The sequence below is a fragment of the Panthera leo genome, chromosome E2, assembly GCF_018350215.1.
Source record: "Panthera leo isolate Ple1 chromosome E2, P.leo_Ple1_pat1.1, whole genome shotgun sequence".
NCBI classification, from domain to species: Eukaryota; Metazoa; Chordata; class Mammalia; order Carnivora; family Felidae; genus Panthera; species Panthera leo.
In genome coordinates this window covers 57,004,389-57,018,646 of record NC_056693.1, presented here as the reverse complement: position 1 = coordinate 57,018,646, position 14,258 = coordinate 57,004,389, and the positions used below count along the sequence as shown (strand labels likewise).

Genomic DNA, 14,258 nt, shown 5'->3' with positions numbered 1-14,258 from the left:
GGACAGCTCTCCTCGCCTCCCAGGCAGTTGGCAGAGCTGTGGTTGCTGCTGTGTCTTCCGGCAGCCTGGTGATGGAGAGATTATTTCTAAGCCATTCCCGTCCCCCCCCCCCCCCTGCCCCCGTGCCTCTTGCAGGACCACACTGGCTGTCCCCGTGGGGCTCCGAGTGCAGAGCCTGCCGTTGAAGCAGGACAGCTGGCTGGCTCCCAGCACAAGCCCCTAGGACTCTCACCTCTCACCGGGGAAGGGGCTTCTGGGTCCTTCTAGAAACCCCAGCCCACTGCCCCAGGGCCATTCTGCAGCTGCGGGAGAGAGAGGTGCAGAATGAATGTCCCTCTGCTTCCGGGAGGAGGCGAGGGAAGAGAGGTTGGAAACTAACTCTGCCAGAGACTGCCGTGCGTGGGATTTTTCTTTTCTGCTTCATCTCCACCACAAACCTGGCTCTTCCCTGGCCATCGGGACACGGGCTCCCCTTGCCAGGTAGAGAGAGAGCGGGAAAAGGGCTCCCAGAGACAGGAAGGTGAGTGCAACTTTGGGGGAAGAAGTTAGTGTTTGCTGCAGGGGTGGCGGTGGGGGGGTGGCTCGCAGGACGTGTGACATTCTGGGCCAAAGCGCTGCTGTTTTGAACGAATACCTTTCCCTGCCCGGGACAAGAGCTGTGTGTGCCGGCTGGGGCGGGGGGTGGGGGAGTGGATTGCAAAGTTGGGTCTGTGCAGTGAATGCAGACCGGGCAGGATTTTTTTTGGGGGGGAGGGGGTCGTCTAGAAAGAGCCTCCCCCCCCCCCCCCAGGCTGGGAGACAGAGTCCTGGGTTGGACTTGGATTCGCTCTGTGACCTTGGATGAGTCACTTCGGCTCTCTGGGTCTGGGGTTTTGCACTGGGAAACGGAGAGCACTTGGGAAGGACTCCCCGGATTTCCAAATAGTTCTCTCTGCAGGCTGCTCGCCTTCCTCTGGCCATACGCCGTAAAGGAAGTAATGCATACAGAGTAACAGAACGCGGGGTGGTGAGCAAGTGTGAAACGCACAGGCTGTGATTCAACTCTTCGCTGCCTGCCCGAATCCAGCTGGCGCTGAAATCGAGAGCAACTTTTGTTTCCATTCAGCCGCCGGGTTTTTGTCTTGATTGGAGTGCGTTTTGGAACGTAAGGTTGTAGAAGCTCTGGAAACTGCTCTGGCTAGAAGCGGGAGCGTGGGGAACGGTGGCAGGGCGCTGAGGCCGGGAGAGGTGGCAGAGACGGTTTTTTAAATGCACGGGTTACATCTCAAGCCCTCATTCTAAGCCAAGCGCTTCGAATAGGTCTGAGATGGAGCGCGCATTAGACGTCCCTTCGCTTTGCAGAGAACAGAGAGGGGGAGTACCGGCTCAAGGTCACACAGCAAGGGTGGCTCAAGGTCACACAGCAAGGGTGGCCGAGGCAAGCACCCCGGGGAACACGGAGGGGGGCTGTCGTTGATGGCAAAAGTCCTCCAAAGGAAGAGGCAAACGAGGCCATTGCGGCGTGGCTCCTGAGAGTCAGACGCTGGGCTTGAGCACAGTCACATTCTGTGTTACTGAACCTTTCTGGGCCTCCGTTTGCTCATCTGTAAAATGGGGAATTGTTTACCTTGTGGAATTGTTGAGATGCGTTACTATAGAGGAAGCGTGTCGATTGGTGCCTGGCACCCCAGAAGCGCCTAGAAGCGTTCTGAATAAACACTTCCTGGGCATCACTGCACGGAACCCTCCCCGTGCCCCGTGAGGTGGGGGTACTCAAACTACCCCAGCTGTCCAGACGAAGCAAAGGGCTCAGAGAGGCTGAGCAATCCACCTGCTGTGGCAGTCCGTAAGGGACCAGAACCTGGCAGTGAACTTGAGACACCCTTACACTCTGAAGCTCTGTTTTACCAACTGCGCCTCCTAAGATTGGTACAAGTCTTGTGCCTGGCATGGGTGGAGGTAGATGGGAGAGGTGAAGCCACGTGCCCAAGACCACAGAGCCTGGAAGGGGCACAGCTCTGACCTGGGAAGGGATGTCATCATCTCCTCGGGTCACTGATAGTTCCCAGGCACAGAGGAGGTGCTCAGTAAGTCCCTGTTGGAGAATTTGAAAAATGAACCATGCAGATGCAGTGGTGAAGCTGCATCCGGGCGGTCGAGGACCCCGCCCTGAGGTTGATGTCTCCCTCTTGTCTTACCTTCCCCCTTCCCCCCCACCCCACCCGGTGCAGGACGTCTCCAGCAATGTCCATGCCCTTCAGGGCCAGGGGCCTGCCTCCTGGACACCGCCACCGGGGCTCCTGCAGCCCCCTGGGTCAGCCGCTGCCCGGCTCCGTGCAGCCGCGCTCCCTTAAGGGGCTTTACTACCGCAGGGCCCGCAAGGTGGGCGCGCTGGACGCCTCCCCCGCGGCGGACCTGGAGAAGGAGATCCTGGTCAACGTCGGGGGCCGGCGGTACGTGCTCCCCTGGAGCACGCTGGACGAGTTTCCGCTGAGCCGCCTGAGCAAACTCAAGTTCTGCCGGAGCCACGAGGAGATCGCGCAGCTCTGCGACGACTACGACGAAGCCACCCGGGAGTTCTTCTTCGACCGCAGCCCCAGCGCTTTCGGCATGATCGTGAGCTTCCTGGCGGCCGGCAGGCTGGCCCTGCTGCGGGAGACGTGCGTGCTGTCCTTCCGGGAGGAGCTGGCCTACTGGGGGGTCGAGGAGGCCCACCTGCGGCCGTGCTGCCTGCTGGGGCTGCTCCGGAAGCTGGAGCAGCTGCGCGAGCTCCGCCAGCAGGAGGCGCTGCACCTGCGGCGCGAGGCGCGGCGCCCCCCCGGGGACCCGTCGCGCTGGGGGGTCTTCATGAACTGGCTGCGGGAGACGGTGGAAAACCCGCGCTCGGGGCTCCCCGGCAAGGTCTTCGCCTGTCTGTCCATCCTCTTCGTGGCCACCACGGCGGTCAGCCTGTGCGTCAGCACCATGCCCGACGTGAGGGCCGAGGAGGACAAGGTGAGTGCTCCCCGCCCCCGGCCCCCCAGGCTCCAGGCCCGAGAGGCTTAGGGCCCGTGGACCGGGCTCCCTATCTTTTAAAACAGCAGAAAAAAATTATTGTCCAGCGGGGGGGGCTGTGTGCCCGGTTAGATCAATGCCATTGGGAACATTTGGGGGGAACATTTGGGGATGTTTTTGGTTTTGCTTTGTTTTGGAGGAAGAGGCGCATGAAGAGCCTAAGGCCGGCAAAAGTCACGAGGTGGCTCTGCCTCTTGGTGGCCTCTGTTGACAAAGCCACCCCTGGGCTTCGTGTGGGTCGGGCGGGCCCAGCTTGCCTCTCCCCGCTCCGTGACCGCAGGCACATTGGTTCCCCTCTCTGAACCTCAGTTTCTCCCTCCGTAAAGCGAGTCGCGTCGCTGTGAGGGTTCACACGCTCCGTGCACGGGTCATGTGTTTACTGAGCAGCTACTCTGTGCCACGAGCTGTCCCTGGCCAAAAATCCCTGCCTTCTGGAACCAGTGTCCTCGGGGGCATCCGGGCTCCACATTCAGGTGGAGAAAGTGAGGCACGGGGCGTTTAGCTTTCTTGGAGTTCCAGAGAAAAGGCCCTCAGTTTTCCTGCTTGTTACTTGGCCCCTGAGCCTCCCAGTCAGGCTCCCTGGATGGGGAACTCCGAGCTGAGTAAACTTCTAAGTGACTCTGCCCCCCCTCCTTCCTTGCCAGGGGCCAGGTAGTCTGAGAAATGAGATACGAACTCGATATTTTGTTGGAAAGTTTACTGGAGAGCTTCAAACTGAGAACTGGATTGTTTTCCTAATTTAAAATGTTGTTCCTATTCTGCTCTTACATTCCTCCATGGCTCCCCATTACCCTAGTTATGGAACTTGCATTATGGTAGACAGAGAACTGATAAATAGAACACACGTATAAGATAATGTACCCTGTGTATCCACAACCGTTGTCCGTGTACAAAACTTCTCTTAAAGATATAGCCCAGGGCAATCTGGTAGGATCAGAGAACTTTCCAGAAAGAAAGGACTTAGATGGAGAACCAGCCCCTGCCTCACACGGAGTAGGCTCTCAAATATTTGCTGAATAAAATGTATCTTGTGCAACCGATAAATGTTTTGCCCTAAAGCAAACCAACCAAAACGTTTTGACTTTCAAATAGCTTTTTTCTCCCCCGGGAGGGGGGGGTTGGGGGGAGGGGAGGAGGACTATAGCTCCAAACAGAGACATTGTTTTATTTGTTAGCACCAAATGATGTGATTTTAGAGCCTGCTTGTTCACAGAAATATTTACACGTAGGCACTGCAGTACAAAATTAGGACACAAAAAGTGGCCTCCGTCCCCCGTCCTCACAAGGGTACTCTTGATCCCAGCTGCTGAGAAAGGACCCCTAGATTTCCATAAACTTGTTCCTCAGGGATTTCCCGGAAGCCAGGATTTAGACCCCCCGCAGAGGGACGAGGTCTTTTCAAAGCCTAACGCTTTGAAAATGACTCAGGGTGTGAACCCAGGCTTGGTTGGTTGGGGACTCAGGAGATCAAATCAGAGGTCGCTGGGAGGCCCGCAGGACCAGCAGCCCCCTCCCACCGCCCATCTGGGCCCAGGAGCCAGGCTGCTGGTTCTGCTCTTGGGGCAAGAGGGCTTGCTGCCCTCAAAAAAAGGGTGTTTTTTTGTTTCTTTTATTTTTTAAATGTTTGTTTATTTTTGAGAGAGAGAGGGAGACAGAATGAAGCAGGCTCCAGGTTCCCAGCTGTCAGCACAGAGCCCAACGCGGGGCTCGAACTCACAAGCCACGAGATCGTGACCTGAGCTGAAGTCAGAGGCTTAACTGACTGAGCCACCCAGGCACCCCTGTTTCTCTGTTAAGATAGTAATTTGGAGCTCGAGGAGGCTGGGGAGGCTGTCTTTGTTTTTTCGAGGTCTACATTTACATAAGGAGACAATGTTCTTTTCACCACTGCCTGGGTATTTTGTATTTACCCTCTGGGACGGGGACGGTTAGCTGGCCAGCTGCTTCTGGGGGCCATGCTGTCCTGGGGGACAACATCTGCTCAGATGAATTGACACCACATGAGTGGATAGGAGTGCCAGGACTGGGACCCACAGACCTCCTCCATCAGGCTCGGTGCAGGGCTGGGAGGTGGGCGGTGGGGGGGGGGGGCAGCTTTCCTTTTGCTTTATCTTCTACCTTCTTCCAGCAAAATCTCTTAGAGTCAACTTGGCAGTTGGGGAGAGGGGTCTGCACTGGAGGTCGCAAATTAAAACGGAAGCGGGAGTGGGAAGTGGGGGGGGGGGGGAGGCAGGGTAGACAAGAAGGGCTGAGCCGAGTCCCTAAAGCAGTGGGAATGGTGCTGGTGCCTGAGAAGCGCTTAGTGGGTGTTGGTCTGAGTAGACACTTGACAGGAGATCCCAGCAACCGACCTTCCATTCCTTCCACAAGCTACCGAGGGCCCACACGCTGCGTCCTTCTAGGTGCTGGAGGCAGGAACACAAATTTACCTTCTTGGTGCGATTACGGTCTTGTGTGGGCCCCGCGTCTATGGAGTTCCAGCACTTTTCCACCGCTCCCTCCCCAGCCCTCCCCCGTCCCCAGCCCCCCCCCCAGCCCCCACCCCTCCGCTTTCCGCCTCCACGGACCCCCCCCCCCACACATTTCCGTGCACGTGGAGTCACGCACATGTGGCCATTTGGGACCGGCCTGTCACTCAGCGTGGTGTTCTCAGGGTCCGTCCGCGCAGCAGCTTGTGTCTCATGCTTCTCGTGGCCCAGTAATAGTCCGCGGTCTCCGCCACCATTTGCTGACACACCCCTCCAGCCTCCCCATGGGTCCGCAGCGGCCAGTCGTCCCCTGCCCCTCTCTTGAATCCTGCCTCTGCTCCGTAAACGGCACCTCGCTCTCAGCAGCTGCTCTGTGTTCAGTGACATTCGGTGGTTGCCCCGGGGGGTTCTTCTTACCCTAGCTTCTTGGGTTTGGGGTTCATTCCCCTCCCTGCCCAGCCTCCTCTCCCTGTATCCGGGCCGGCAAGAAGCATTCCCTGTTTCCGGGGCAGGACCCACTTTTCCTGACTCATTGCAGCTGATTCTTCCTGTTTTGTCACACTCGCCTGTCTCCATGCCCCTGGCCCCCATCTGCCCCCCTGGGCCCCCGCTTCCGGAGCCCCTGTGTCCCAGGGCTGGGGAGCAAGGCGGCTGGGATGGGGGAGGAGAGAGAGGGTCAGGAAGGGGCATCGCGGAGGAGAGAGAGGGCAGAGACCGAACTGGCTCCCAGGGGAAGCGCAGAGGCCGGGAAGAAGAATGAGTCAGCAGGGCGAGGAAACAGCCCTGGACCCAAGGCCAAGGCCAGGGCACAAGTGGAGGAATTCACAGGCAGAAGGGAGGAGAAGGCCCGAGCTGCTGTGTGGATGCGGGCCAGCACCGAGCTACCAGGAGGCAGGAGGTGGCCAATTCGGGCCATATTTCTGAGGCCCCGGGGTGTGAGGAAAGCTCCGAGGTCAAGCCCTGGGCCCCAGGTCCCTCCCGGATGGAATTTCTGGAACTGGCCGTCCCTGCACCTGCAGCATGTGCGGGGGCAGCCTGTCTTTATGGGCCCCCAGGGACAGTGGCCTTGCCCTTGGGAGGCCCTGGCCGTCCTCTGACCCCAGAGCCCCTTACAGAAGCCCCGCTCCCAAGCTTGGGGAGAGGGTTTGCGGCAAAGTTGTGGGACCCCTCAGTGGCTCGCCCAGAGGACCCGACCAGCTCCGGCTCGAGCCTGGAGCTGGTCGGGTCCTGCCTCCTTTTTTATGAAGCCATTATAGTCCACATCCCAAGATGCACCCTTTTAAAGTGCACCCATCAGCGGCTGGGCAACGGTCACTGTCCCAGAGCATGTGGATCCTCCCGCAAAGAAACCCCGTCCCTGCTTCCGGCGGCTCCCCAAGTCTCCCCCGCCCTCCCAGCCCCTGGCGACCACGAATGTCCTTCTGTCTCCCTGCATTTGCCTTCTCTGGACGTTTCACAGAAATGGAGCCCTGCGGCGCCTGGCCTTTTGGGTGCGGCTTCTCTCACGGCGCGTGAGGCCGTGAAGGTTCACCCAGGCTGTCAGCGCTTCGTTCCTTTTCGGGGCTGAGTGATAGTCCGTCGTGCGGAGAGAGCACGTTTTGTGGATCCGACCGTCAGCCGACGGGCATTTATGCTATTTCCACTCTGGGCTGCAGAATAACGCAGTTATTTTCCGCTGCTTGCATGCTGGGTATATACCGGTGCCTTCTGATATCTGCCCACGAGCAGGATTGCAGCTCGGGTAGCAAACATGTGTTTAATTTTGGAGGGACCACCCCCCCGTTTTCCAGGCAGCTGCGCCGGAACGCTAGAGCCTGTGACATCTTCACAGCCTCGGCGGCCCTTGCTGTGTCCTGTCTTTATAACCCTCGCCTCCCCACGGAGTGTGGACTGCCATCCGACTGTGGTTTTGATGTCTGACCCTGATCTGTGCTTCGCCTTTTCGCGGTGGAAAATGCCAGGCGTTTACAAAGCAAGTGGAATAAGGCTGAGCCCCCACGTACCCATGACTCCGTTTCCACGATGAATCAGTCTTCTCTCTCCCCTCCCTGCCCACCCCGATCGCTGATTCTCGCTGGCGTTCGTCTTGGTTTTACTCTGCAGTCTTATAGGCCCAATGGACATACGCTGAGACGCACGGGCCTTGGCTGTGCAAGGAACGGCCAGTGCACACCCGTGTGACCCACACCCTGCTTCCCCGAGCACAGCGCCCATCTCCCCAGGGAGCTGTCCCGTGTCCCTCCACAGCCGGTCCCCACCCCACCCAGGGGTGGCCGCTCTTTCGGAGATTCTGTCCACCACCTCGAATGTCACATAGACGGAAACGCTGAGGGCATGTTCTTCTGCGTCAGGCTTTCTTGGCCCCACATCCTGAGCGTGAACGCCCGCGGCGTGGCCTGGCTCACCCTCTGGTCTCCATTAGGCCTGATTCACCCTCTTCACCGCGTGGAGGAACCAAAACAAGAGACGAGGCCCTCCAGGAGGGTGACCAGCCGTCCTGGTTTGCGCGGGACTCGGCGGGGGGCAGCGGGGGGGTGGGGGTCCGGTGACCTGGGACTTTCTGTGCTCAAATCAGCAAAGTTCTGGGCAAACCAGGATTCGTTGTTCACCCTACCTGCAAAATACAACCAGAAGCTTCCTCCGAGAGAGAGAGAAGAGGTAACTTTTTCATTTCCTTCCTATTTTTCTCCGAACGTGGCTGGCCTGGGAATTACTTGCTCAGCTCAGGCCCCATAAATCCCCGCCGCGAGGGGGGCATTTCTTGGAGGCCCAGTGTGGGGAGGGTGGTTTCAGGGTTTGGGCAGAGCAGCCGTGCAAGGCAGAGTTGAGGACAGCTTGCTGCAGTGCAGGGAGGTGGCCGCAGGGAGGTGGGGGGTGCGTGCCTTGAATAGCCAAACGCCAGCACGGAGGCGGAGGGAGGGCCCACAGAGGCTTCTCCACCTCTCCGGAGTCACTTTCTTGAGCTGTTGGGTCCCCGGTCTGGAAGGGTTATTCCCAGGCTACCTTCAGAAGTCCCTGCGCCAAGGGCAAAACGCCCAGAAGGTCAGCGACAAAAGCCGCCTCGTGGAGACAATCCGGCCCAGAGTCTGAAAAACTTCCAGGTGCCCCTGGGTCCCCTGGAGGGCTTGCCAAGGTGCAGATTCCTGGGCCACACCCCAGGGCTTGATTTTGTGACCAGAGCCCAAGAATCTGCATTTGCGACAAGCCCTCCGGAGGGATTCCAATGCAGGGTGTGCCGAATCGGCTTTGAGAAATACGGCTGCTGTTCGGAGCTCCTTCTTGAAAACTGAAGCGCAGAGAGGGGCAGTGACCGCTGCAAGGTCACACAGCGAGTCTGCAGCTCCTGGGGAGTCAGGGTCCAAAACTCGTGAGCACTCCCAGGATTGTGAAGCAAACCCCAGGCGGCGCAGGGGGGACAACGGGTTCGCAGCCGAAGTGGAGCCACAGACGCTCTGGGCTCCGTGCCCTCAGCAGCCCCCTCCCTGCCTCCCGCCTCCACCCCTTCAGTAGACCAGACAGAGGTCCAGGGAGAAAGCTGCCCGGGCCCGGACAGGCAAGTCGAGATGGGGACAGAGCACCCGTTTCTCTTCCTCTAGCGGCCAGACATAAAAAGCATTTCATTTCCATTCAGTATTCCAGGCCCTAGAAATAATTTCTTTTTCCACTTGAGAGCTTTTTAATCCAAAGAAAACTACAGTTGTCAACATCATGCTTTTCACTCAGGCAACTGGCTGTGGTCACTCATTCGTTCCTTCATCCATCATCGCGATGTGTGTGTGTGTGTGTGTGTGTGTGTGTGTGTGTGTGTGTGTAATACTTGAAGTCAGGTTCTCAACTCTGGCTCTTCATTAGAATCATCCATGGGACTTCTGGAAAGTTCTACTGCTCAGGCTCCAACCTAGATCAACTACATTAGAATTTCTAGCGGTGCCTCGGTGGCTCAGTCGGCTGAGTGACTTCGGCTCAGGTCACGATCTCACGGCTCATGGGTTCTAGTCGCGTCGGGCTCTGTGCTGACGGCTCGGAGCCTGGAGCCTGCTTCGGATTCTGTGTCTCCCTCTCTCTCTGCTTCTCCCCAGCTCGTGCTCTCTCTCTCTCTCTCTCTCAAAAATGAAGAAACATTTTTTAAAAATTAGAAAAAAAGAATTTCTGGGGTCCTGCCCCAGACATCAGGATTTTCCAAGCCACCAGGTGAAAGTCCGATTCCTTGAGGGATGGGGTGGGGCCCGAGATTCTGGGTTTCTTCCCAGCTCTCCGGGGAGGCTGATGCTTTTGGTTCAAGGACCATACTTTGAGTGGCACAGGGGCTCGTGGAACTTTCTGTCAGGAGCCAGAGGTGGGGAGCACGAACCATGCGACAGCCGCCCCCCCCCCCCCCCAAGCCGGAATCTCCCGAGGGAGACAGACCCTGCGTGAATAGTTGCAGTCACACATCAGAGGGCTGGACCCGGGACCCGGGAGCCCTCTCTGCCCCGCCAGCCTCTGAGCTCCCAGCAGCGACATCTGCTTCTCGATCACGCCACCCACAGAGCCTAGGAGCCCGGCACAGGGGGGAGACCTCCATGCATTTTTGTTGGATGAGAGAATGAGGGGTGGCAGGCGGGGCAGTCGCCGAACAGCGTCTAGCGGCTGAGAGCGCGTCTCCTCTCTGCTTGTGGGCTCGAGCAAGTCATTTCGCTGCTCGGAACCACGTCCTGGGCACAAAATGAGGTCGCGCTGCCCGCTCACGGCATCCCCGTGTGGCCCACGTGACAGAACTAGGGTGGGGCACGGTACACAACAGGGGCTTCTGTCAGTGAAGGTGAAGGTTGGCCGCTGTCACAAAGAGGCCCCAAGCAAGAACGGCTCTGGGCAAATAGGTGTTGATTCCTCCGGCAAAGAGAGAGAGGGGTGAGAGGGCAGCGCTCGTCTAGCGACCCAGGATGGTTTCCACCTCCCTGCCCTCCCCCCCCCCCCCCGCCCCCGCCCCAGTGCTGCCACCCACCCCCTCATGCAGCGTTCTGTCGCCTCCCCAGGGTGAGTGTTCTCAGAAATGCTACTACATTTTCGTCGTGGAGACCGTGTGCGTGGCCTGGTTTTCCCTGGAGTTCTGCCTGCGGTTCGTCCAGGCCCGGGACAAGTGCCAGTTCTTCCAAGGGCCCCTGAACATCATCGACATCCTGGCCGTCTCCCCGTACTACGTGTCGCTGGCCGTGTCCGGCGAGTCCCAGGAGGACGGCAGCTGGCCCGGCGGGGGCTCGTACCTGGAGAAGGTGGGGCTGGCGCTCCGCGTGCTGCGGGCGCTGCGCGTCCTGTACGTGATGCGGCTGGCGCGCCACTCGCTGGGGCTGCAGACGCTGGGCCTCACCGTGCGCCGCTGCACCCGCGAGTTCGGCCTCCTCCTCCTCTTCCTCTGCGTGGCCGTCACGCTCTTCTCCCCCCTGGTCTACGTGGCGGAGAACGAGTCCGGGAGGGTGCTGGAGTTCACCAGCATCCCCGCCTCCTACTGGTGGGCCATCATCTCCATGACGACCGTGGGCTACGGGGACATGGTCCCGCGCAGCGTGCCGGGTCAGATGGTGGCCCTGAGCAGCATCCTGAGCGGGATCCTCATCATGGCCTTCCCCGCCACGTCCATCTTCCACACTTTCTCGCACTCCTACCTGGAGCTCAAGAGGGAGCAGGAGGAGGTCCAGGCGCGCATCCGCCGCCTGCAAAACGCCGCCACGGCCAGCGAGCGCGAACTTCTGAGTGACGTCGACGACCTGGGCCCGGAGGGCCCCGCCTCGCCCGCTAAATACCTGTAACTCCAGGCCCTGCAGGGAAAGGGCGGCCCCGCGACCCATCGCCCTCCGCTGACCGGGCGAGAGATCGCCACGGTGGAGACCAGCTGGTGGGACGTTTCTGGAGCGCCAGGAGCGCTCCCACAGCTGGGAGGGGCGCAAGGCCACCGGGCTTGGCCTGTCGTGACGCGGGACCCCTCTGGCCACCGCGAGTCCGGCCGACCTTATCGACGCTCCTTGCTTTCTCCTCTCTCCCCGCCCCTCGCCGAGCACATCCGCTCTTTGTTAGGTCAGTCAGTCATCCCCCAGTCTCCTTCCTTCCCTGTAGTGCTCCACACCCCAGGCTGCGTTCCAGATGCCCGCAGAACCGAGCCTGCAGGACTCCGTTCCTCCCCTAAGACCCGTTTTGCGGGGGGCCTCCCTACCACCAGGGACTGGAGGGTCCGGTCACTGCAAACCCTTCTGATCAGATCCCCCCACCACGGTGCATCCTGTCGTGGGCTCCCGCAGGGCTCAGTATGTCCCCTTTACCCCAAGATGTTCCATTTTCCCAATGCCGCTGCCTCCCCGCCCCCCCCCCCCCCAACTCTGGAAGCTCTCAGCCAAGAAGGCAGAAGCGGCCTCTGCGTTAACCCCCCTGGGCCAGCTGCGCTCTGGCTGGGACGTTCTCCAGGTGGCCAGTTCTTGGCCTTGACAGAGGCTCACTCTTGCAGGACGTGCACCGCCCCTTGAGAGAACCGTTCCTGCTGCTGGATCCCCCAGCGCTGCAGAAGCCGCCCCTTCCCACCCCTCAGCCGGGCCACCACGGCGGGGGGCGGTATAGCTCCGGTGCGGAAGTGAGGGCACCCTTCCGATCTGCCCCTTGCCGCCTCCCCAGACCGGGCCCTAGCTGCCAAAGGGTACGTTCCTCAGCTTATATGTAAATGTGTTTGTCTATTTATCCGTTCGTTCATGAACTCACGGGCCCTTTGCGTCCCAGGGAGGAAGCGGATGTAGGACCCAGCGGCTCCAGATACGGGCAGGGGGTGCCGGGGGCCAGAGCCATGAATCCCGAGCGGTCAGCCCACGCGGAACATGCATGTCAAAGTGCACGGCTTTGCCAAAGGGCCCAACAATTTTATCAGCTCTTCAAAGGAACCCATGCCTCCCTGTAAAAGGATACGAAGTTGTTAAGTAAATCAACTCTCGTATTTTAAGATGGAGAGACCAAGGCTCAGAGAGGGAAAGCCACCTGCCCGAGGCCACACAGCCAGTTTACTTCCTTAGATCTGCCCCTCCGGAGTCCCAGCGGGACACTCTCTCTAGTGTATCAAGCTTCAGTTCTTAGGCTTTTCTGAAACAGTGCCCAAGCCCTCCCAGAAAACGTTCAAGGTTAAGCGTGTGGCAAGGATGTAACTTTGCCCCGCTACCCTGAGCAGAGTAAGCAAGGTGGTCTTGGGGGTATGTCGGGCACCAGCTGTCACCCTTCCTTTGTCCTATCACAGTGGACAGGCAGCTGATTTCACTGGGCCTTCCTTTTCTCACTGATGCCGTGGAGAGGTGGGACCAGACGGTGATTAAAGTCCCTCCCGGCTTGGACAGTGTGGGATTCTGGGAAGCCGAGTTCATTGCAACAGTGTATGCCACAGAGGGGCAGGTTGGAGACCAGAAGAGAGAGAACACAAAAAAAGCAAGCCCTGGGCCCTGACTATCCCCAGAGCTGCTCCCTTAGCAACAGTCAAGTAGTTCAAGTTTGAATCGAAATTCGCTGAGATGTCCAGCTACCGTCCCGGTTCCTACCCAGCCACCTGGGCTCCTCCTCTCCGCCCCCCTCCCCCTCCTGCCTGGCTCTGGGCTGTACCTACCGGCTCCAAGCCTCTCACCGGGAGCACTGAGCATCACTTACTGTATAATTACTAGTCACCAGGCAACTGATGTTTTCACATTTTATTTGGGAAACATCAAACACAAAGAAGTTGCAAGAACAGGAAGTGTGTACCTCTGATGCCTGAACACCTCTTTTTTTTTTTTTAGTTTTTCATGTTCATTTTTCAGAGAAAGAGCGCGCGAGTGGGGCAGAGAGAGAGGGAAACACAGAATCTGAAACAGGCTCCAGGCTCTGAGCTGTGTCAGCCCAGAGCCCGACGCGGGGCTCAAACCCATGAACTATGAGATCCTGACCTGAGCCGAAGTCGGACGCTCGACCGACAGAGCCACCCAGGCGCCCCTATTCCTCTTTTTCTTTTTTTTTTTTAACACGTGGTACCATTTGCTTTATTATTTGGAATTTTTTTATTATCCACAAATGGTAGGTTTTTCTGGACCATTTGAGAGTAAGTTGGCTACAGCATGGCCCTTTGCTTCTAGAACTTTAGAATATAGTCCCTGGAAAGCCTGTCGGGAAACCATCCGTCCGAGAGGGGACTGGGAGTCTCTGGAGGTGACAACCAACAGAGCGTGTGTATGTATGTGCATTTCACAATGCCGAGTGTCCGTGATTTCTTCGGGTTCTCAAAGGAATCCATGATTCCCCCCCCCCCCGAAAATAGGCGAGGAAGCTCCGAGGTAAACCACTGCCTTCGTTTTAAGCTGGAGAGCCAGGGAGACCCGGAATACTTTGCAGGAGAAGGGGGCGATAGCTGTTCTAAGAGTAAGAATATTTTTTTTACAAAACCACAGTACGGTTATCAACATGAGCACGTTTACCTTCAATGCAATGGTTTAATCTACTGTCTGTTCCAATTTTGTCAGTTGACCTAATAATATCCTTTATAGCTTCTCCCCCGACCAGGATGGGTCCGGCATCGGCTGGATAAGGCGTTTATGCGGCCTGTCTCTTTAGCCTCCCATAATCTGGACTGTTTCCACAGCCTTCTGTGGGATTTCTGACACGAAAATTTTGGATGAATATAGCCCTTCCTTTTTTAAAAAAAATTTTGTTTAACGTTTATTTACTTTTGAGAGAGAGACAGAGACAGGTGCGAGCGGGGGAGGGGCAGAGAGAGGAGACAGAGAA

At 58.2% G+C, this 14,258-nt stretch overlaps 1 protein-coding gene across 2 annotated transcripts; it reads left to right on the top strand.

Annotated features, from left to right (window-relative positions):
* Window positions 1-213: 213 nt before the first annotated feature.
* Window positions 214-13,312, top strand: KCNG4 (potassium voltage-gated channel modifier subfamily G member 4). 2 transcript variants are annotated; one of them, XR_006197376.1, is made up of 4 exons: window positions 439-520; window positions 2,211-2,973; window positions 10,517-11,552; window positions 11,977-13,312. XR_006197376.1 is itself a non-coding variant. In XM_042920381.1 (3 exons), the coding sequence occupies exons 2-3, from the start codon at window positions 2,224-2,226 to the stop codon at window positions 11,285-11,287; spliced, it is 1,521 nt and encodes a 506-aa protein (XP_042776315.1). In that variant the 5' UTR covers window positions 214-520; window positions 2,211-2,223; the 3' UTR covers window positions 11,288-13,312. The 2 variants fall into 2 exon arrangements, 1 of the variants encoding a protein (XP_042776315.1); XM_042920381.1 differs by having other exon boundaries at window positions 214-520; window positions 10,517-13,312.
* The last annotated feature ends 946 nt before the right edge of the window (window positions 13,313-14,258 follow it).